This window comes from Meriones unguiculatus, chromosome 5, assembly GCF_030254825.1.
Source record: "Meriones unguiculatus strain TT.TT164.6M chromosome 5, Bangor_MerUng_6.1, whole genome shotgun sequence".
NCBI classification, from domain to species: domain Eukaryota; kingdom Metazoa; phylum Chordata; class Mammalia; order Rodentia; family Muridae; genus Meriones; species Meriones unguiculatus.
Genome location: NC_083353.1, coordinates 116647583 through 116669240, shown reverse-complemented (window position 1 = coordinate 116669240; position 21658 = coordinate 116647583). Strand labels below are relative to the sequence as shown.

Here is a 21658-nt window from a genome sequence, read left to right as displayed (position 1 = left end):
TATGGAGGCCAGGAAGGTTGGAGTGAGCCTCCTAAAATCATGTGTACAAGAGAGAAAAGATCAAGGCCTGGTGATATTGACATAGTACTATGACAAATAACTGACACTGTGACAAACTACCCGAGACAATCAACTTACTAAGATAAAAGGTTATTTTTGACTCCTAGTTTCTAAGGTTTTAGTTCATGGTTGCTTGGTCCTATTGTCTTTGGACCAGTATGTAGTGAAACAGTATGCTAAGGTGAGGAGTACAAGACAGAACAGGCTGCTTGCCTATGGTGGCTAGGAAATAAAAATAGACAGGAAGAGGAATGGGCCCCCATATCCTCCCTCAGCCTAATAATCTGCCTTACTTCCATTATACCTCACCCTTAAAGGTTTTGCTACTCCCCATAACAGTGACACAGGCTAAAGACTAAGTCTTTAACATATGGGCCTTTGGAAAGGATTCTCCAGATCTAAACCACAGCAGTGCTGTTCTAAAGCCTGATGGCCTGGGAGTAGTGTCACCAGGAAGCATAGATCTAGTTGGAGGTAGGAGGGAAGTACTCTTGCTGTCCATCCCAGGGATGTAGGTCAAAACTCTCAGGTCAAGCATGTGGCCCTATTCTATCTTGAACACTATGGTGTGTTTTCGGCCTCGGTTGGAATCAAGGGGACTAAAGGATCTCTCCCAGCATCCTCTTTCTTGAACTGTGTCTTCATAGAAGACTCTATACTGTGCAGTAGATATGGCTTTGGACAATCCAGGAAACGTGGGATTCCCCATGTCTTGGAAACAGACCCGAAACTTGAGTGATCAGATAAAAATCATGAAAGAGGAAAGTACAAAGGCAGAGGGACCATGAAGCTGTGAGTCCTATTGTAAGATCAAGAGAGCATCCCTGTGGACACAGCTTTAATCTGAGACTCCAAAAAAACAAAAAAACAAAACAAACAAAGAAAAAAATGAATAAAAGAGAGCAGGGTTGGACGTGGGGGGAGAGGTGGAGGAAACACCCATTACAAACATGTGCCGAGGCCCAGCCCAGGCCTAGCATGTTGAGAACAATTCACATTGGCTCAAGCAGAAGGCCAGAAGCAGATCCAAGAGAAGTGAGTGAAGCAGTGTGAGCTTCAAGGTCAAGGGCCTTGCAAACCATGTCAAGGACACTTTTTCCTTAGGCAACAGGAAGACACTGAAGGGTTTTTAATCAGGAATGCGACAGTAAAAGATTTGCATGCCACACATGCACTCCATCTAATGAGCTCAATTTGCAGCCGTTTCCCCTGGAAATTGGTGCTAGGCTTAACCCGTTGCCGACTTGAGAAAATGGACTCGTGGAAAGGGAGCACTGAGCAGCTGCTAAACCTCGGAGGCTCTGTGGAGGGAGGCAACCCAGGCTGCCTTTGATTACTGGGGTTGAAAATGGCTTCCAGATGGGTTCATTTTAGGATTGCCTGATTTACAAAGAGGAAATCTGTGATGGGCCAATTTGTATGACTTCACTTGCATTGTCCTTTCTAGTGTCACATTACTCTGTTCTTCCTGAAAGGACAGCTTCCCCTGGGCTCAGAGGACATTATTGTCTGTGAGGCAGAAGGAGGTTGGTCAGATGGGACTGTACAAGGCTGGATCTGCATTTGGGGACTGCTGGGCTATCTTCAAGCCCTGGGCAGCTGTTTCCAAAGAGGCCTGATGCTTGGCATCACGTTCAACCAACAGAACCTATTCTTGAAGCATCTTTCAGAAGCTCTGCAGCTCATAATGGGTTTCCGATACAGTGACAATTGCCTTCCGGCCACGGTCGGTTAGCTCAACTGGATAGCACATTGTGCTTGAAGCCAAAGCACAGAGGCTCCAGAGACTCACAGCTCAGCTTCACAGTCATGGATGATGAGTCGAACTCTTGCCAGCCTTGGACAGTTCTGAGGTAGAAGCCTGGCCCTTCCAGTGCATGGCTATGAGACCTGCAGCGAGTTCCTTGGCTTTTTGTGTCTGCTCCTGTATGGATTCTTGCTCTGTTGAATGGGAATGATCATAACCCTTTTCTCCAGGGGTTGTTACAAATGTACCAAATGATACAGCATGAGGAGGGGGCACAGTGATACTCCCTGTGTGTTGAGTGGCTCACAACAGCTGCATATAGACTGGAACTCTTTCTGTTACCGGAAGCGAAGCTTCAGGTGAGAAGATACAATCAGATGCTCAAGGTTCTCTCAGCAAAAGAGGGAGGAGCTGCCAGCTCCAAGATAGAGAGAGCCCCTTCCTAACAAATGCTGTGAGTGAAGCTAGAAGGCATGTCACCCTCTGCCACCTGGAAACAGTTCTGCAGGTGGCCTTGAAGGTGTCTCAATTGCAGCCCTGGAGGAGTTCAAAGCAGGCCCGGAGTTGAGGAAATGTGAGGTTATCAAACACAGTTCAGAGCTGGGACGAGGGGCACCTAGTACCATCAGGCACTAGGCAGGTTTCCTGGCAAACCTTGGACAGTTCAGAGTAAGGGACACGGGGCAGTTAGGAATATAGAGTGAGAAGACTGAGTTGAGGTCCTCCCCACCTGAGGTTGTATAACCACTAGCAAACCACGCAGCTTCTCTCTGCTTCAGTTTTCTTGTCAACTGGTGGTGACCCTGCTATCCATCTCATAGTGATACGGGAAAGGACTGAATGAGAAGCTAAGCAATCATGCAGTGGCTACTCTCTTATTACAGGTTGCTCCTCTGAGCCATACAGGGGTTTGAGTCCAGGACTTGCAAATCTTGATCCCCTCTGAGCCCCCGTACCCCTGTGCCCACATTTTCCATGTTGTCTCACTAGAATGTTTTTATGTCTGTCTTCCCTCTACAAGTCAGACCGTCTTATTTATGTTTGCCTTTCAAGATTGAACACAGATCTTGGTTCATTCAAATATTGTTGAATAACCAGAAGATGGATTATCACCATGACATCTATGCCACTATATCCATAGTCTTATTCTCCTTGGGGACCCACTATGTGACTTTGAATTATTTGCTCACCATCTTAGCCTCTGTTTTCTCTTTATGAGAATGAAGGGGTAACCTGGAGTGATCTCTAGGTCCCTACACAAATCCTACTTTGAGGGAATATGTTGGATACTTGGATCTTGAGCTTCCTCCTCTTCCTCTTCCTCTTCCTCTTCCTCTTCCTCTTCCTCTTCTTCTTCTTCTTCTTCTTCTTCTTCTTCTTCTTCTTCTTCTTCTTCTTCTTCTTCTTCTTCCTCTTCGTCTTCTTCTGGGAATGGGTGATCAATAAAGATTCAAAGACTGAAAGGAGTTTCTTCCAGGGCTGCTGGAGGGTATCCTGGAGGTGTTTTGATGCATAGCTACAGGAAATGGAGATGGGTCAGCATGCTAGTCTTCTCCTGGCCTTGACTTTTGCTTATTAGTCTGGACTCCATGGAGATAAGCTATCTGGGAGAAAATCATTTTAATAACTGAGAGGAAATGGAGTTAAGAATGCTGGCTGCTGGCTGGCCAGGGCTTGGTGACTCCTCTGTGGGGAGTTAATTTGTGTCTGCTCATGTTGCCTATCTGATTAGATGCTCATTCATGTGTCATTCTGCCAAGAGTTTCCATTGAGATGGTCCCTTGTGATACGGCTTCAAGGGCTCTGTGAGGGCAGAAGACTGGGAAGGTGCTCAGAGTAAGGGGAAGGATAGATAGTTAGGGACACTTGGTCCAGGCAGGATGGGTCTAGATGTGGAGTGCACATGGCAACACAGAAGCCCGGACATGAGGGTCACTACCCTCCCTTTGGGGAAGGGCCTTCCTCTCCCCAGGCCTTGGTTTCCCACACAGTGCTGCAGCAACACCCAACAATCTGCAGGGTGGAAGGCACCTGAGCTGCCTGTCATCCACCCAGTGCACAGGGCACAGCTAGCTTCTAACCTTCAGCTCTATGAAGGACACAGTGGCCTGAGACCCTTCGTGTGAGAGATGGTACAGAATTCAATTTGTCTGAACACCTGTGGCCTGACATCACCTCATGATGAGAAGGGCAGCCGGCATGTGCTTTCAGCAATGAGCGTGGTGCACCCACAGCTCAGGGCAGGCACTGAGCTCTCCTTTCTGTATGTGCACAGTCAGAATGGACTGCCCCTCCCCGCTCCCCCCCCCCCCCGCCTGATTATGGAGTGGGCAAGGAAGGTGTGGGGAGGCAGAGGACCCTCTGGGTATCTGCTCCACTAACTGCCTGCTGTATTTCACAGAGGACTCACCAATGTTCTCTTAAAGAATAAAGACCCATTGATCTAGACCTGGCTAGACAAGGGTAGTAATATCAAAGAGCAGATTCAAGGTCAAGGAGTCATTCACATGCTTTTGAGACCTTTCATTTTCTTCTAGTCCGTTCTGTTACTGTTGCTGCTAATAACAGTGCTGCTGCTCGATAAATCTGTTCAAGCTGTGTTTCTTTACTTTCGCATGATCCTTGAAGATGGAACTTGGGACCATAGACATGTAGACAAGCCTTCTATTGCTGTGCTACTCTCTCAATCTTAAATGTTTTACAATCGGAGGCAGGGTGCCTCCATGTTTCCCAGGATGACCCTGAACTGACTTTGTAGCCTGTGCGCATCTTAAACTTGTAGTCATCCTCCCTCAGCCTCAGCCTCAGCCTCCTTCCTCGGCCTCCTAAGTGGCCAGGATTACAGGCCCATGACACCATGCCCGGCCCCAGCTTGTTGGTTTGCCTCCTTTTGAGGCAGATTCTAGCTCTTCGGCTGCAGACAGGAGCTGAACTTTTAAACCCCCTGCCTCAGCCTCCTAGATGTTAGGATTACAGGAATGCCCCATCATGCTGGGCTTCTTCCAACATCTAATTAAGTAAGAATCTCTAGGTGTGGGCAATGACAAGGATTGATCTTTTTAATTAAGTAAAGCTATCAAAGGTATCATAAAACTAAACTAGTTAAAAATCCCGATGATTTGAGCATAAGCTCGAGGCTGAGAAGCAGAGCTAAGAACCATGGCCTAAGCTAGGCAGGCAAGGGACTCAGTGCAGGCTCGGGGTGACGGAGTTGTGGAAGCACAGTGCAGGCTGACTGGAGTCAGTAATGTCTTGTCCAGATGAGGTCACATTTCCCTATTTCAATGTCAGCAGCACTAGCTGAGTCATTGGTGGCCATCACAGACATAGAGCATGGAATGGAGTCACTCACCAAACCTCATGTAGATGATACTCGGGCTCCGAGGGTACATGGTTTAATTTATGGCAAGTGAAAACTGGTTTAGGCTGAAGTGGGTCAAGGCCCTAGGAGGGTTCCTAGTGAATACAATCCTTGGAGATAAGGGGACAGAGTGACAATGACACTGTGGGGAGCTATGGAACACTGACAGGTGCTTTACAAGGGATGGTAGGGGTGACACTCTCTGTGAGTGTCTTCTGGGGGTGGTGCACCACCACCGTTTGGCTGGAACACCAAATGAAGGCTCTGGAAGACTGAGGATGGCAAGAGCAGTGGACCAGAGCCAGTAGCTGCTCACTGACATAGCAGCCTGGGCTGGTTCCCTCTTCCTGCTCACAGGATATGATCACAGTCTCCATGACCTGAAGGAGCTGATGAGGTCAGATCATCTGTGTCTTCACTTGAAAATAACAGTAGTGAGGAGACTCCAGTGGCTCCTGTTGAGTAGTGCATAGGAGTCAGATCCTGGCTTTCACTCTGAAGCCCCCAGTCTGCAGATTTCCCGTGCCTGAGAGGAGAAGGATGGGCAGAAATAGGGTCATGGATCCCACAAATGCAAACTGCTTTGGGAGCTGGCATGGTGGAGAAGGGGTGGGAGGGCAAGAAGGAAGGAGGGAGGCCTCATCTGCTTGTTTGTGAGTTTTTTTTTTCTTCTGCACGCAAGACGCCAACTTCTAGCATATTTTTAAATCCATCAGATGTGAAAGGCTGATTTAAATAGATGCACGGTGTGAAGCTGGTAATGCCACTTGCTACAACAGAGAGGCTAACAGGGCCCCAGTGGGGATTCAGCACCTCTGCCCACACTAGAAACGCTGTAGAGTTCCCTGGGGGACACTCAGGGCCAGGTGCTTCCCTCTGCAAGATGGGACCCACAAGAAGGAGGTGACAGAGGATGGAAGAAGAGGCCCTGGGTGACAGGGAAGAAGTGGGTGCTGCCTTTCTCTTCATTGGGCCTCAGGATGGGTATAGCAGGGGTGTGGGCCCTGGTATTCATCCTCTCCATTGCTCCCATTGCTAGGAGCAGAGTAGCAGGAATGCGTATTCCATGGCTGATCAGTGCTCTGAGAGGTCCACTCCCATGGGAGATATTTCAGCCTTATGCTCTATTCCCTGGCTCTAACCCAACCTCTGGAGCTGCTCAGAACAAGCTTAATGCCAAACCCTGCTCGTGTCCCTGGAGCATGAGCTTCCCTCTCCCTCTCCAGCCTTTCTTTTCCAGTAATGGCCTAAATGAAAGTCTCTTCAAAGCTCAGGCATTCCTGGGTGCCTATGAATGCATTTCCACCATGGTGGATGCAGTAGACTTCCAGGAGCAAAAAGACTCCCTTCAGGTCTTGTTACACTCTCTTGTATCTACCCCGGGGCCCTTAGACGCTCCTGTTGGCATGTAGGGTTCAGGGTCCCACTGATGGGGCACTTACCCTGAAATGGTGGAGGCAAACACACAAACAGAAGCTTGTACATGGATAACATGTTTGCCAAGAGCTCTGAGGGCCTTTCGCTTCAGGGTCCAGGGAGGAGTGGAGAGTCCAGGTATTGGACAAGGTCCTCGGGGTGGGGAGAAGATGGGTGCCATTACGGCATGTGCGTGGCATGTTCCTTGTGGGGTTTTAGGGTGTCTTCCCCTCATGGGCCTTGGGGCTATTAGGGAAGGAACTCTGCTTGTTTCCCTCTTCACCCCCTCAGCTCCTCACGTACCCCAAGGCCAAGCATGAGCACCTTTGGGCTTCACTTACATACAGATGGAAGGAAATTAATCCTTTCTTCATGTCGTATAGACAAAGGTTTCTAAAAATGTTTTTTTTTTCTTAAATTGTGATGAAAATAGGCACAAAATTTACAGTTTAAAGCATTTTAAAATTCAATACCTTTCAGTACATTTATAATACCACACGGAGCCATTCCCATTCTCCAGTTCTAGAACTTTCTCATCTACGCACCATGTATATAAAGGTGGGGCATTTAGGAGCGTGCTGTCTCAAGTGTTTTCTAGTCCATCCACCTACCCAGAATCTCCTCTGCACCACACCCTGGTAAACACAGAACTGAAGGAGACCAGAATTCTGCTGCGGACGCCTTGCAATCTATGACACCAGTCCTGCTTAGTCTCAAAACATGGCAGAAAGAAACACAGTGCGCTTAGATGAATGTTCAGGGCTTGAAGGAGCACCGTTAATTCTCCAAGAAGTAACAGGAGGTGCTTTCACCTCTGGCCCCCACAGCTCTTAGTTATTCAGAAGGATGTTTTCCTGACCCTCTATTGTACCACACTTTGGTCCCTTGCCTGGGAGATGTGATAACTATGACTCGCTTGGAGCCATTCGATTAGACCTTCCCCCTGAGTTTCCATTTGCCTTTCCCCCTCGGCCACATTGGATGAAAGAGTTGTTTCACTACAGATGTGTAGGTGGCCTGAGAGCCATGCCAGCAGCAGTCCAAGGCCACATAAACTTGTATGTGGAGCCTTATTCTGAAGGCCCACTGGGAGCTAGAGAAAGCTTTCAGGATGGGCACAGTGGGGTAAGAAGGGCTGGTTTCATACTGGGAGGATGAAGGGGATCTGGGCAGGGAAGCATCTGCTAGGCACAGGGCATCGAGCCCAAGGCAATTGAGCTGTTGGGCTGCCCAGGGGTAATGGATTGCCACTAGCAGCTGAGGTGGCTGCGGGAGATGAGAGAGAACACTCTGACGGGCACCACACCGCCTGAAAGGCAATCGAATCACAGCAGCTGGAATGCTCCCCAGCATGTTGTTGTAGAGCCAGGAGGAGTACCTCATTTGAACCAGCTGAGTCTGCCTAGACTGAGTTGCCCCGCCTGTAGAGCCTGGGCCTCCAGCACAGCCAATCCTCCGGGAATGGGGCTTGTTCTGAGGAAATGATGCTTTGCTCTCAAAAGCTCATGTAGACCACACTGAGGCTGCAAAGATGGATAGCCCTGCCCTTGAGGCCCAGAACCACGACAGTCATTCTCCAGAGCCCCGTGGTCAGCGTGTGAATGAGCATCATACATAGTGGTTAGCAGTTTGACTAGCAGCGTTACGGAGGGGGCGAGAGAGTCCATGCGCGTTGAAGCAGAACCTAACACTGCACTTGGCCTAGTGGACCTCCTTAATGAATCACTTTTCCATAGCCACATTTCCAAACTCCACAATGAAACCCATAGCGTACCCGTGTATTCCAGTCCTTGTTTCCATATTAAAAGTGGCAATCCCATGCCCCTGTCTGTAGTCTTCCGGTATTTTTTGCTTAGTAGTACAGCGTTTTTATGAGTTGTATTTTTTATAGGTCAGATGGACCCAGCTATAATTCATCATGATGGCACAGGCCTCACTGGTCCTCAGAGTCCTCATTTGTAGGGAGAGGCGCTTCCTGGTACTATGACAAGTGCCTGCGCATACCCCCTCTGGATCTGAGCCACAGCCTTGATGAAGTCCCGGCTAGGAACAAGGGTCAGTTATTGGGCCGGATTCAGCCAGGATGATAAATGGCAACACCTCACCTGGGCTCCTTGGATTCCGCATTGATTTCAGGTCCTCTGCCAAGCACCATATGGTTTCCCAAAATCCTAACATTCCCAGCAATGTTCTCCTAAGTAGGACATTTTGATTAAATTGGCCCCACTGAATCAAGCAGGAGGTTCTTCAGTGTGGTAATGAGCATGACTGCTAACAGAAACACCAACAGAGGTGGCGAGGTAGGCCCGCTGGAGACTCAGGCAGCTCTTGCATCATCTCATCCATCCGGGAGGAAGGGGCTGACTAACAAAGTCAAATCCTGTGGATCCTGGCTGAGCATGAAGAGCAGAGAGGTGTCATGCTCCAAGGGGCAAGGCCAGACCCAGAAGCCATCTAAGGGGCTTTGATTCTAAGCAACAGTCACTTAAGGATGAGACTCAGCACGCTTTTAGATGCTTTCATTATTTTGCAGTAAACTGCCTTTTATTCTTCAAACTTCAGATCGGATTTTTGGCCTTTCCACACCTGTCCTCTCCTAGCAGAGCTTGGCGTGGTCTCTGATGCAGGGGGCACAGGGCAGTGTGAGGCCACCGATGTCCCTTCTCCTACCCAAGGGACTGAATACTTCCTTGGGGAGCTCACCTCACCAAGGGCTTCTAGGAGCTCAGTTGGAGCGCAAAGTTTCACATGTCAGAGTGCTAGCTTCCCTTGTTCAATGCGGAAGAGAGGAGATACTCTGGGCACGAGCCCAGAGGTGGAGCTGACGAGACCAGATTCCTACTGTATTATACATCCATGCACTATAGAGAAGGAAGGATTTTTTTTCTTTTGCAGACTTAGATTTGAGACTTTAAATCTAAGCTATTTTTAAAAATATTTATGCATTATTATTATTATCCAGTGTGTGTGTGTGTGTGTGTGTGTATGTGTGTGTGTGTGTGTATCTGGAGTGCACAAATGCCACACATGCAATATGGAGGTCAGAAGATAACTTCCAAGAGCTGGTTCTTTCCTTGCACCATGGATTCCTGGGCTCAAACTTAAATCATCGGAACTTTGTGGCAGGTGCTTTTATCTACTAAGCTATCTTGCCACCCTAAATGTAAGCCATTTTAATTATGCCCAAATGACCTAGGGGAAGCCATGCCCAAGGAACTAGAAGAAAGGGTGAATCATACCTTACTAAGCAAAGGAAGTCAACCAAGACATGGACATAACTGCACATATAATGTATACAAAATGCACATAAAATCTTTAGTTGATCAGACAGAAGAAAGAATCAGTGATGTTGAAGACAGGCCAGTTGAAGTTCTCCAGACTGAGGAACGCAAAGAAAATGGGATGAAGAGAAATGAATGGAACTTCAAAGACCCATGGAACTATCAAGAACTACCAACTCTGCATAATGGGAGCTCCTGAAGCACAGAAGACATGTGAAGAAACAGTGGCAGAAACCTTCTCAAACTTACGAAAACCACCAACCTAGTCAACCACTCAAGAACCTCAACAGCATGCAGGCAGAATGTATTGAAAGAGATCCATTTAGGACATCAGAATCCAACCATAAAAGATGGAAGAACTTTGAAAGCACAAATGGGAAAGCGGCATGTCCTACAAGGGATCCTCAGTGAGACTAAGCTAATTTCATACCAGAAACCATGGGCACCAGAAGCAGTGGGATGCCATAGCCACAGTGCTGAAGGAGAAAAGAAAGTCAACTGAAAATTTGTATCTGGTAAAACTATACCCCCCAAACTAAGGGTAAACTAATATATTTCCAGATAAATAGAAACGGAAAGAGTTTCATTTAGTAGGTATGTTCCTCTGAGAAGCAGTAAAGGGAGTCTTCAGGAGAACACAAGAAAGCCAAATAATATGAATAAACATGAGGGAATAAAGGACCCCGGTAAAATTATACAGTTAAATAGGAAAGAACATAAATGCACTTTTAATTATAAAATATTTTTATTCTTTGATTTCATACATACATATGTTTTTAATCAAATTCACCTCCATTCCTCCCCAACTTCCCCCAAACCCATTCCCCACTCTCAATACTCTCTCCCAATTTCTTGTCCTTTTTGTGTTTTTAATAACTGAGTCCGATTACTATCACTCATATATTCATGGATGTAGGCCCTCCACTGGAGCATGGTTGACCCTCCAGGGGCCACACCCTTAAAGAAAACTGATTCTCCCTCCCCAGAAGCCATCAGTGGCTCCTAGCTGAGGGCAGGAGCTCCTGAGCACCCTCAGCCCTATGCTGGGAGGTTGACTTGCTTGATCTTGTGCAGGTCTTGTAGAGGCAACCACAGCTGCTGTGAGCTCATGAGTGAAGTGGTCCTGCCATGTTCAGAAGATGCTGTTTTGACCCAGCCCTCTCCAACCTCTGGCTCTTACAATCTTATCACCCTCTCTTCTGTGATGGTCCTTGAATTTGGGGTCAGGGTGAGATACAGACATCCCTTTTATAAACGAGCATTCTGTTGACACATATTCTCTGCACTTTGACCACTTATAACGACCGCTAAAGGACAAACTAAAGGATGAATGCATAAAGCAATACTTATAAATCTGCATGACAGATTCAGAAGGTATAAAAATATAATTGCTGATAATATATATCAACATAAAGGAGATGAGAACAGATTTATACAAAATCAGAGTTTTATATCTTATTATAATTAAGTTGCTATTGATCCAAATATATTGTTACAAATTGAAATGTTCATGATAACCCTCATTGCAAATACCAAGAAGATTTATTTTTAAAATAAATCAGGTAAGATAATTAAATGATGAATGAGAAAAATATCCATTTAATAGAAAAGAAGGTACTGATGGAAAAACAAAGAAATTACATATAGATATATATATGCAGACATAATCCTTTCTTAAAAATCAAAACGAAAATTTCCAATAAAAATACTGGAAAATATAATTTAAAAAAAATGAGCCAACCATATGGTGTGTTTCAGAGACTCTCTTTAGAGATACACAGGTTGGAAGGTGAAAGAAAAATACACCATGTAAACCGAATACAAAAGAGGGACCACAAAACAGACCTTAAGACAAAAATTTGTTACTGAAGACAAAGGAAGCCACTGCATACTGAAGATGCCACAGTTCAAATATATTTCAACCCACAGTGGAGCTCTCAATGCACGAGGCAAACAGAGCTCTGAGAGAAGCAGAGAGAAAGGCAGCATGGTCTCAAATATATGACCCCCACAACCCTAGAGCAGCTTATAGTTCTACCACTAGCAGCTCATTTGTTTGACCGGAAGCACTGCCTCTCTGCTTCTCTCGGAGCCCTTTGTTAAAGGAAGTGGGAGCCCCAGAGCCACCACTTTCGTTAGCACCTTACTTGAGGCTGGTCTTAGACCCTTCGGGGCACTGCTCACTGCGGAGACAGTTGAGCCATTTGGCGAAGTTAATAAGTATGGCTAGAGAGAGCTCCTGGGAGAGTGAGGAGTCCAGAATTGGGTAAAGAATGGGACTGAGAGATTGCGAAAGGTAAGAAGGGAGAGACAGCTTGTCACAGGGGAACACCAAATATCCCAAAGGCTGAAAGATTCAGACCTTAAGCAGGAACGAATCACATGCCACACTGGTTTGGTGCTGGACGTCCTGCTTTGGCAACCTGGGGTTTTGGGTGGCAGAGACCCAAAGAAGCATGAGTCAGCTAAGGGCAAGAGGGTGCAGGAGCTGCGGGACCGCATGAGCCGGGGTCTCGCATAGGTAAACAGCCAGGGGCTGGCCCCGGGTCTCAGCCGCTGTCCCCATTATGGAAAATGACAAGAGAGGGAGAGCCTGGCGCCTGGAATCAGCAAGGGCTACTGCTGGGTTATAGACCCTGGCAGGAAACCCAGGACTCCTGGGAGTCCATGGGAACAAATGACTGTAAGGTCAAGAGCAAAGTCAGCTCTGACCCGGAACCCAGACAACGGCCTGAGCAGAGAGATGTTCAAATGAGCTGGTGCCAGTAATTGTGCCGACTCAGGGCGGAAGACTGGAAAGTGGGCTGGCCACGCTACCAATGAAACGAAGCTCCAGTTAACCAAGACCTATCAAGTACTGGGGACTGTGCTGAGTTCTTCACAGCCATTGCAAGACATGAGAACTTTCAGTCTATGATAAATGAGCAAAGAAAGCTGGGTAATCAACAGGGATGCAAATGGGATGGAAACAGAGGTTCTTCTGAATACTCTGCCAGTCCCTGGGCCGGAGGGAGCCCTTGAGGATGGCTCAGATCCATACAGTATTTAAACAAAACAAAATGGGAAGAGGGAAAGCTGAGAGATGGGGACAAGGGACTCCCAGGGGCCCGCTGAAGCCCACATCCTTCTCTTTCCTTTATAGTGGGGCTCTAGAAAGAGGCAACCTAAGTCTCCTTGTGCCTGTTTCCTACCTACTCCTGGGCCTCTGAAGAATCATGGACACATGTCCAAAGGCATCAGTGTTCTCCCTCTCTCCTCCAAACCCATCAAGGCACTTTGTTTTTGAATAAGAATGATATCCTTAGTAGAGACAGTTCTGGGCATTAAGGCATCTGCAGACCCAGGAGATACAGGTAGGGCCTGCTTGCTCTATGAATCCCAGTCCCCTCTCTTGGTTGCTGAGAAACAGATGAGCTGGCCACCCTCTCCATGGCCATCCTACCTTGTACCTGCCCAGCCCACCCAACACATGGAGTGAGCACCATGTCTGAGTGGCTCCTATACAGATTTTGCATGCTTCAGAGCACAAATGTAACTACCACCATCGCCCTTCCCCTACGGAAAGTTGTTTCTTAAGAACGTTCTCCGATCTGATTCCGGAGCCAGCCTTCGAAGGACAATGACTCTACCCCATCTTTAACTGATGGGATGGGAGCAGGCCTGAGGAGATCATGAACTTCCTCAAGGCACGCAGGTGTGGATTCTGTTAAGCATTCTCCACTGGTTCTCGGCCCCCTGCAAATGCTAGATCAGAAAAAAAGAAGAGCGTGCCAAAAGCAGGTAGGCATGTGCCTGGTGACTATGGGCCTCTTGTTCTTTGAGGGGCTTGGAGAAGAGGCTGTAAAGCCTACCTAGAAACTCTAGCTCGCTGTTTCTCCCTCTGTTTTTGGCAGAGTGGAGGTTTTTCCCTAATATCCTGCCCTCTTAGTGAGCTTCACTTTTTGGGTGTGGGCCACCTAGTTTCCCTGGAGCTGGTGCCTGTCTTCTCTGCTACACACTCTGAACATCAATCATTCGTCAAAAGCAACCTTTGTGATCTTTTTTATCTTATCTTTTGTCTAGGACAAGGATGTCCCATCTAGGACCCAGCCATCCATTCAGTGCTGGCCAGGAGCAGGAAAACAGGCCCTTGGAGGATTCAGGTCATCTCCTGAATCCAAGCGCCCTCTGCTGAAGCCAGCAGCTACAGGCAGCTCATTTCTCGAGCACTACCAAACTGTCAATATCACAGTGACATCTTTAAAAACAATATAGTCTCCTGGGATTAGAGACAAATGAAATAAAAAGAAGCCAATAGTTATAAACTTAGTGTTGGACACCCCCCACACCATACCTGCCTGTCAATGTACTCCGTCAATAATCAAGTGTGATTTTCCCAAGAGGTATTTGGAGAAACCCTCAGAAAATGTCTTTCATGTGTAAAACATGTCTTATTTAGAACCTCCAGGACTGGCTACCATTTTTTAGCCCTAGATGGCCTCCCTTTAAGGTTTTCCTTGTGAAACTTAAGTATGAAGTATGTCTGCAGTGTAACTCCAGGCATGGAGTTGTCACCCACTGTTCACCCTGGAGTCAGGGTTGCAGGGTCATTAAGAAGTACCCTGCAGAGACCCACAGGCACAGATCCAGGGGGCACAGTGTTTCTGGGAGAGGCTGTGAAGCTTGTAATTCAGGAACTCAGGGAGAAGCAGAGAGAGCCCTGGGAGCTGGAGCAGACACTCAAATGTCTCATGGTCCACGACATTGTGGCAAGAGCAGCTCTCTGGTTTCTGGAGAACGGGGGCTGACACAAGACAGGCTACCCCAGCATCACCCAAATGGCACATCTTGGGCCTTCAAGAAGCAGCAAATTGCCCCTGTATGGTTGCCATGGCAACCACAGTGCAGAGACTCCTGAGGGCATGGAAAGAGGAGAAGGGAGGTGGAGAAGGCACGTGGTGACTTTTCTGGAAAAGCCCATCTGCTCCTTTCTTCCAGAAAATCACACTGGAGGAAGGGGAACAGAAGTGGGTATTGGGGTGTAGAAGACAAGGGGGGAGCAGATTTTAAGATACAGAAAATGTAGGCTTCCTGGCTGCACGTGCTTCCTTCCATTAGGGGAGGCAAGTAACCAACAAGGGCAAGGCAGGATGGGCTTTGCTGGGTGTTGCTGCATAGGAGCCCAAGTGCTGGTTCAAGTAGTCGTGTGACCTTGGGCTTCAGAGGACTTTTGGATGAAGGTGACCATGGGCATGGGTAGGAAGGCTGGGGAGGGTCTACTGTCAGCCACAGCAGGATTTCTTCTTGGCAGGGGGACCAACCTGAATGATGTCCTTCCTCACTGTGTCCTCTTGCTCCTTGAGGAACCTGAGCAGAGTGAGGTTGGGGGAAAAAGAAGATGGTGTCATCGGCAGAGAAACTGCTAGGCTCGGGGCTGGCCCTGGGCTTCTTACATTCCCAATGTGGTCAGTGAGTCAATGGCAGAGAAAGGTCTAGAACTTTCCCCCTCAGTATATGTCATAACCCATAGGCTCTCTAATACAAAGAAGACTTGTTCTTGAATCTTAACCACTCAAAGTCAAACATTTTCATATGCCCCCCGAATGAGTGCTGAGTTTAATACAGGCAACGTTCTGTACTTGCTGAATGGAGGGATGGACAGAAGCTTGAGAACTGAAAAGGCTCCTGGTGTGGTTTGATTTTTCTAATTTTTGGTGTAGGCAGGCTCTCGGGGAATGGATCTATGTAACTAGTCCTTTCAGCGCCGAGTTCACCTTTATGTGGGTTCCTTGCTTGCTTCATTTCCTCACAGCCCCACCTCTTACTGGTTCCTCATTCTCCACCCCGAGAGCCTGCATTATAAACTGCACTTATTTCCCTTTAACCAATACCATTGTGATATCAGCCAGTGCTAAAGGGGTCTTCAGATAGAATGCTCTGCAGGTGCATTTTCTGGGCAAATGGCAGCCTCTGAGACTGAAGGGGATCGCAGTAGAGCTGACATTTTTCTTCCCTTTGTGACTGTTCCAGAAGGCTGGCTTTGTCACCCAAAGTTCCCCCATTGAGTCCTAGTTGTACCCACACTTTGGGGCTCAGAAAGGCAAGAAAAGACGCTCAGATATAGCGTGAATGGGGCTTAGGGAGGGTGGGTAGGTATCGCTGGGTGGACAGCCACTGGGCTAAGCAGCATGTGTCACTTTGTCACTCACTGGCTACCTTTCCTACCTGGCCAGGTGGAGCAGGGACTCTGTGGTGTTGTGACCCGAACAGGCACTGCATTCATAGAAGATCAAATTGTTCTCCTGGAATCACAGAGCAGAGAGAATAAGCAGAGGGAACTGAAGGAGATGGGGAACGGAAGGAAGCTGAGGAGAGCGCCCTCTGCCTCTACCTACAGTCTCTGTCTCCTCTCCTGACCTGCTTTGCTTCTTTCTCCTCTGGCCTTTAATAGGTGTTAGTTCTCTGTGTAGCTATCAGCAAACTATAACAATGTCACAACAACCTAGTGTGGCCTTGTGCTTTACGGTTTCTTGAAGCCCTGTCAAGAATGCACTTGCCTATTTCAGGTTCACATCTGCCTTTGAAGCATGTAGAAAGGCCAGGGTAGACAACACTGTTTCCACTTTCCAGGCAGGAGAACTGAGTCTAGAGAGACAAGGAGGCATGTCTGCTCAGGGCAGGCCCTTAACGAACAGCAAGGCTCCCCTAAAGTAGCTGTCACAGGACACTGCTCCTCTATGGATCTTGGGCAGAAGTCTTAGGGCTCCAGTAAGGCTGTACTCTGGCTGTCCAGGCTGTGAGAAGAGGCTTATAGGGCAACTCTCCATCGCTCATTAGGCAGAGGTGGTGCTGGGTACATGGCGGATCTTGGCCAAGGACTCCATGTCCACTGATCACCTCCACTAATAGGTTGCTTGCTTCATGACAACAGTGCTGGCGGAACTGAGCTCTGTTCGGATGCTCTTTGGAGGTTCCTGCCTATGGTGACTGGGGCCAGGTGAGCGAGGCACAACGAAGACGGTAGCTCAGGAGGCTTTGAGAACAGCAGCTTCCAGCTCAGCTCTCTTCATCCACACCCAGAGGCCCAGGTCCAGCCTGTGCCCCCGGGACCCACATGCTTCAGATCGTACTGTCTGCTGTCTGCCCAACACTGACTCTTGGAGGAGGCCAGAGGAGGAGCCACTCCAAGGATGGAGGTGCAAACAGAAAGGCCCAGAACCTAGACTTGGAAGACATGACTTGCCTGCCAGCTTCAACTGCTTGATCCTACCGTTACCATACCTGAAATCATTCAACTGAGTTCTGTCTCCATGGTTTCTTTTAACCAATTGAAAAGAAAAATTATATATATAAATTAGAGGGTATAGCTCATTTGATAGAATCCTTGCGTGGTATGTGTGAAGCCCTGAGCATGATCCCTAGCACTGCATAAATAGGGCATGGTGGCACATATCTGTAATCCCAGCACTTGAAGGTAGAAACAGGAAGATCAGAGTTCAAGGTCAGCCTGAGAGATATGAGATTTTGCTGTAATACAAAAATAGGACCAAAAATGAAAGAGAGAGAACATAAAAAATTGGATGTAATGATCATAATTTGGGTCTGCTGAAATATTTTTATCTAGATTATTTGGAAATTCAAAGTTTTTAATTTCAGGAAGGCAATGCACATATACACTATGTATAATATAATATCCTCAGTGGGTCTGGGACAGCACCCTATAATCAAGTACATTAATATTTCTTCAATGAGACATTTGTATACTCACTAGAAGTGAGATAAAGTCCACAAACAGCCTCAAGTCAGATTTCCTGCTGGATGGAATGAAAAAGAAAAAAAGGCCCTCTTATCTTCAAAGCATTTAGATTTCAGGATGATGGATATGTATGTGACTGCCCAGTGACCCTACTCGGACACCAGTCAGGCCCTTCACCATCCTTCTCCTTTGGTTCCTACCATCTGTGCTCATTTCAGGCTCTGAGGTTAAGCCCTGTTTTGCGTAAGGAGTTCAAGAGTCATAAAGCACAGGGCTGCTAGGCACCCTTCCCCTTAGGTACACAGATCCATGAAACCAGAGGCAAAAAAGGAGCCTCAGGAGGAGTGTGATCCGCCCCTCCCACTTCCTATGGGCCCTGCTGGTCCTGTTCATGGGCTAAAAGGCTTCTGAGACTTTCCAGTGCCTCCCTTGAGTTTTTTCCTCCAGTTCTCAGCTTTGAGGCTCCGTCTCATATCAAAAACGTTCTGCAGCAGAGTGGTCCACACTGCGGCCTGGTGGATGGGGAGGTTTTCATCCTCAAAGGTGATCAGGTAGAGATTCAGATGGTGGGATTCCAGTATCGGAGAAAGAGTAGAAGGAAGAGTCTCCTGCTTTGTTAGGATTTGGAATTCCATCTTCCACATAAGAGGCTTTAGCACAGTCCTCCTACCTGGTGCTCCCCAAGCAGTGCCATTGTAAATCAGTGCCTCTCTCTGCCATTCTACATACACAGGACCCGAGTCATTCCCACTACTCCAAGACACCCATCTGCTCAACTGCTTCCCTTCAATAGGGCTTCCACAAGTTCCCACCAAGGCTCTTGGCCTTATTCCTGAGTGCTGAAGGTTCCTACCCTATCCGGGAAGAGGGAAATATCGGGGTTTTTACCTTGGCGAGTTGCTCTCCCAGGCCCCGAGGGACTTCCCGCTCCTTCTCATTGTCCAGTTTGTTGCCCAGCAGCAGAACAGGAATTTGGTCTCCCACAGCTTCCTGTAGAAAAGATCATCCCTCCACTGAGAGAAGCCTCTCTGGATGATGCCAGACAACAGGCTCACAGGGCTGCCTGGAAAGACCCAGGCTCATGTGACAGAGAGCTCAGCAACAGAGAGTGAGATTCCTGCCTTCTAAGGGTCTGTCTCTGTTTCTCCCCTCCCCCAAGCCCTTGTCCATGCAATGATCTGTCTCCTTTCACCACCCTCTTTGGCTCTTGTATAAAGCACACTGACTTCCCATTTGTGCTGAGGACACCAAGCATTCATTCCCTCAATGACTTTCAGTACCATGGAGAACCTTGCTAAGCGACCAGACACAGTCTAACAAACCAGAGAAAAAGAACCTACGATATTAGTCAGTGGAGGTTGGAGCTGAGCTGTGCTTGCTTGGATGAGAAGTGGGATCTTGAGCTTCTGTGACACGTGAGCTCCCTGAGGGGACATCCAAACCTGAGTCATGGTACTGGGCCAAAGAGCGCCATAAGTGGCTTGTGAGCCCAACTGGGGGCAGGCACTATGGCCTCATGCTGCTGGGAGCTTTGACTCCTAAGAAGGGCTGGCTTAAGGATGAGCTAGGTGCCATGGCAGATGCACTTCTCTGGCCAGAAGTGATGATTTCACACAAGCTGACAACTGTGTTTGCTCTTGTGGTGCCTGTGGGGTATCAGCCATATCCTGGGGACTCTGTCCTTTCTGCAAAAAGGGGATACTACATGTACACCCCCAAAGGCAGACCTATGGGTCTAGGACTCACAGCCATGCGGCGAGCAAATACAGTAGTATTCACATTAAGGTTGTTATTTTTACTTCATGAAATACTTAATTAGGGACTTTTAATCATAATTTGGTAACGAATAGTTATTCACTGCAGCTAAATGTTTTGCTAAATAGAGGGACTGTGGAATATCTGACGTGTATAAGCCTAAGTTATGGCTTTGCCAGAAGTCTCACTGCTTTACCTCAGCATCTCACGCAAACGGCTAAAGTAAGTCTGATCAAAACACCTGTTTTAAAGTTTAAATGCAATTACCTCTGAAATTAAATCCTCCATGTTTCCTTAATCCGCACATTTGTTTTTACTGCAGTTCAGTAGGAGAGAGAAATTCTCATTTGCTAATTGGGGACATCAGGCATGGAGGAGCACAAAGGAACATTTGGCCACAAAGTGAGAGAGATGAAGGCCACTTAGTACACAGGTCCATCATTCTCTGACCTTTTGGCCCAGAGTCACACTTCTAGCAAAAGCTCTGCAGCTTGCTATATTACTAAACAGAACACTCTAAAAATGGCACCCTCTGGGAAGAGAGTAATTTGTGTTCACAATGATGACTCCTGTCTTCTGACCCACCAAAATAAAGGAAATCACACGGGTAGGTGATAAATAAAGTGTACCATCATTCAATTATTCCAAAGGGAGAAAGCCAGTTAACAGCATATACAGACAGCTGGGCTCCATATGAGCTGAGTGTTAGTTCATGGGAATGCCCCAATCCATCCCATGGCTGCACAGGGAGCAGAATACTTATGCAAAGAGTTTTTCACATAAAAGGAAGGAAAGAGGAGGACGATGGGAACTGGGCCAAAAGGCTTTGCTGTTTAGAGCACACGAGAAAGATATATTTGTAGACTTCTCTGTGAGGGATGACTAAGGCTTGTGCGATTTCTTGATATGGAATCTCTGAAAATATGAGCATCAGACCTAGACTCCAGCCCTGGTCTTATTAGTAGGTGGGACGGGTCACAGCTCCAACTTCCTTCCTGGCCAAGGAGGTGATGGACACTGAATGTCTGAGTAGGATGAGGTGGGGCCCAAGCCTCAAGCCTGGTATGTTCCCTCTGCAGAGCAAACAGCACCGCTGCTCTGGGGGAGAAGGGCAAACTTCTTTGAGAGCTATTCCTAGACAGAGAAAGAGGCGGGTTTAGAAAGAGCAGAGAACTAAGTCAAGCGCCCAGCTGCACCCCACTTCCATCCTTTGCTTGCTTGTCCGTTGCACACACACTCTGGACAACTCGCTTCCCCTCTGTGGGTCTCCCTGAAAAGAGAGGACAAGGCCAAGCTCCAGGGTAGATGAGACCACACAGGGCCCGAGGGGGTGCTAACTGTGACAAGCGGCCAGTCCTTGTCACCCTGGCCCCATCACCCACAGAGAAATGAGGAGGCTTGGCCTGGATGTCCGTCTTGTGATCCTGCCTGACTCCTGAACTTCCTGCCTGAAGTTTATGCCTTGCTTATTTCTAAGTAGGTTTTCTGCCTGTCTTATACTACTTGGTACAAAGGGACAACATCATATGTTAGGTGTTGCAACACTCTGCTTTTAGGTTTATCATTACCTTAATTTATTTTGGTGCAGGAAATGGAATGATGGCCCTTTCCCATGCAACGCCGGCACTCTCCAGCTGGGTGAAGCCTCCAGCCTGACACTTCTTTTCGAAAGTGCACCTCTACTAAGCCTGGGAGACATTGGCGAGTAGGTCCACCGTGCCCTCTGTCATTGATAATGTTCTAGAATCCCAGAATATACACCACAGGACAGTCTGACAGTTCTCAGCTCACTGGCTGGGCACACAACCTATCCTTAGAGCTCTCAGCTCACTGGCTGGGCACTCAACCTGTCCTTAGAGCTCTTAGCTCACTGGCTGGGCACTCAACCTGTCCTTAGGAGACTGGGTGCTGCCACCTTCCCTCTGGATGACTCCTCCAGTAGCTTCTGTTCTCCGAGTCTCTAGTCTCGGATCTTTCAAAGAGGCTTCCTGAAAAATTCTCTGTTCTAGAATGTTCTAACAGAGAAATCTCGCCACACCTTTGATTGTCACGGCTGCCTCTCTCTGTGTTTGAGCGTGACGGAAGATAGATTTGTTGGAATTTAAAATCATTCATCTCTAACTTTACAGAACAAGAGCTGTCAACTCCAAGCAGAGGACTGTCAATCAGCAGCAGCCCGGGGTATGCAGCTGCTGGGTTGTGTGTGTGTGTGTGTGTGTGTGTGTGTGTGTGTGCATGCACACTCGAGCAAATGTGTGTGACTATCAGCTTGCTGGAGGCATGCAAAAGCACTTAGCTGGAGA

The 21658-nt window shown here is 47.7% G+C and overlaps 1 protein-coding gene across 1 annotated transcript in view; it reads right to left on the bottom strand.

Moving 5' to 3' along the window:
- Nucleotides 1–10679: 10679 nt before the first annotated feature.
- Cracr2a (calcium release activated channel regulator 2A) overlaps nt 10680–21658 on the bottom strand; it is a 66409-nt gene continuing 55430 nt past the window's right edge. The window contains exons 15-17 of the mRNA XM_021637068.2: nt 18489–18590; nt 16070–16146; nt 10680–15211 (exon numbers count right to left, since the gene is read on the bottom strand). Coding sequence (XP_021492743.1) covers nt 15127–15211; nt 16070–16146; nt 18489–18590 — 264 coding nt within the window. The 3' untranslated portion in view covers nt 10680–15126. The remainder of the gene's footprint in view (nt 15212–16069; nt 16147–18488; nt 18591–21658) is intronic.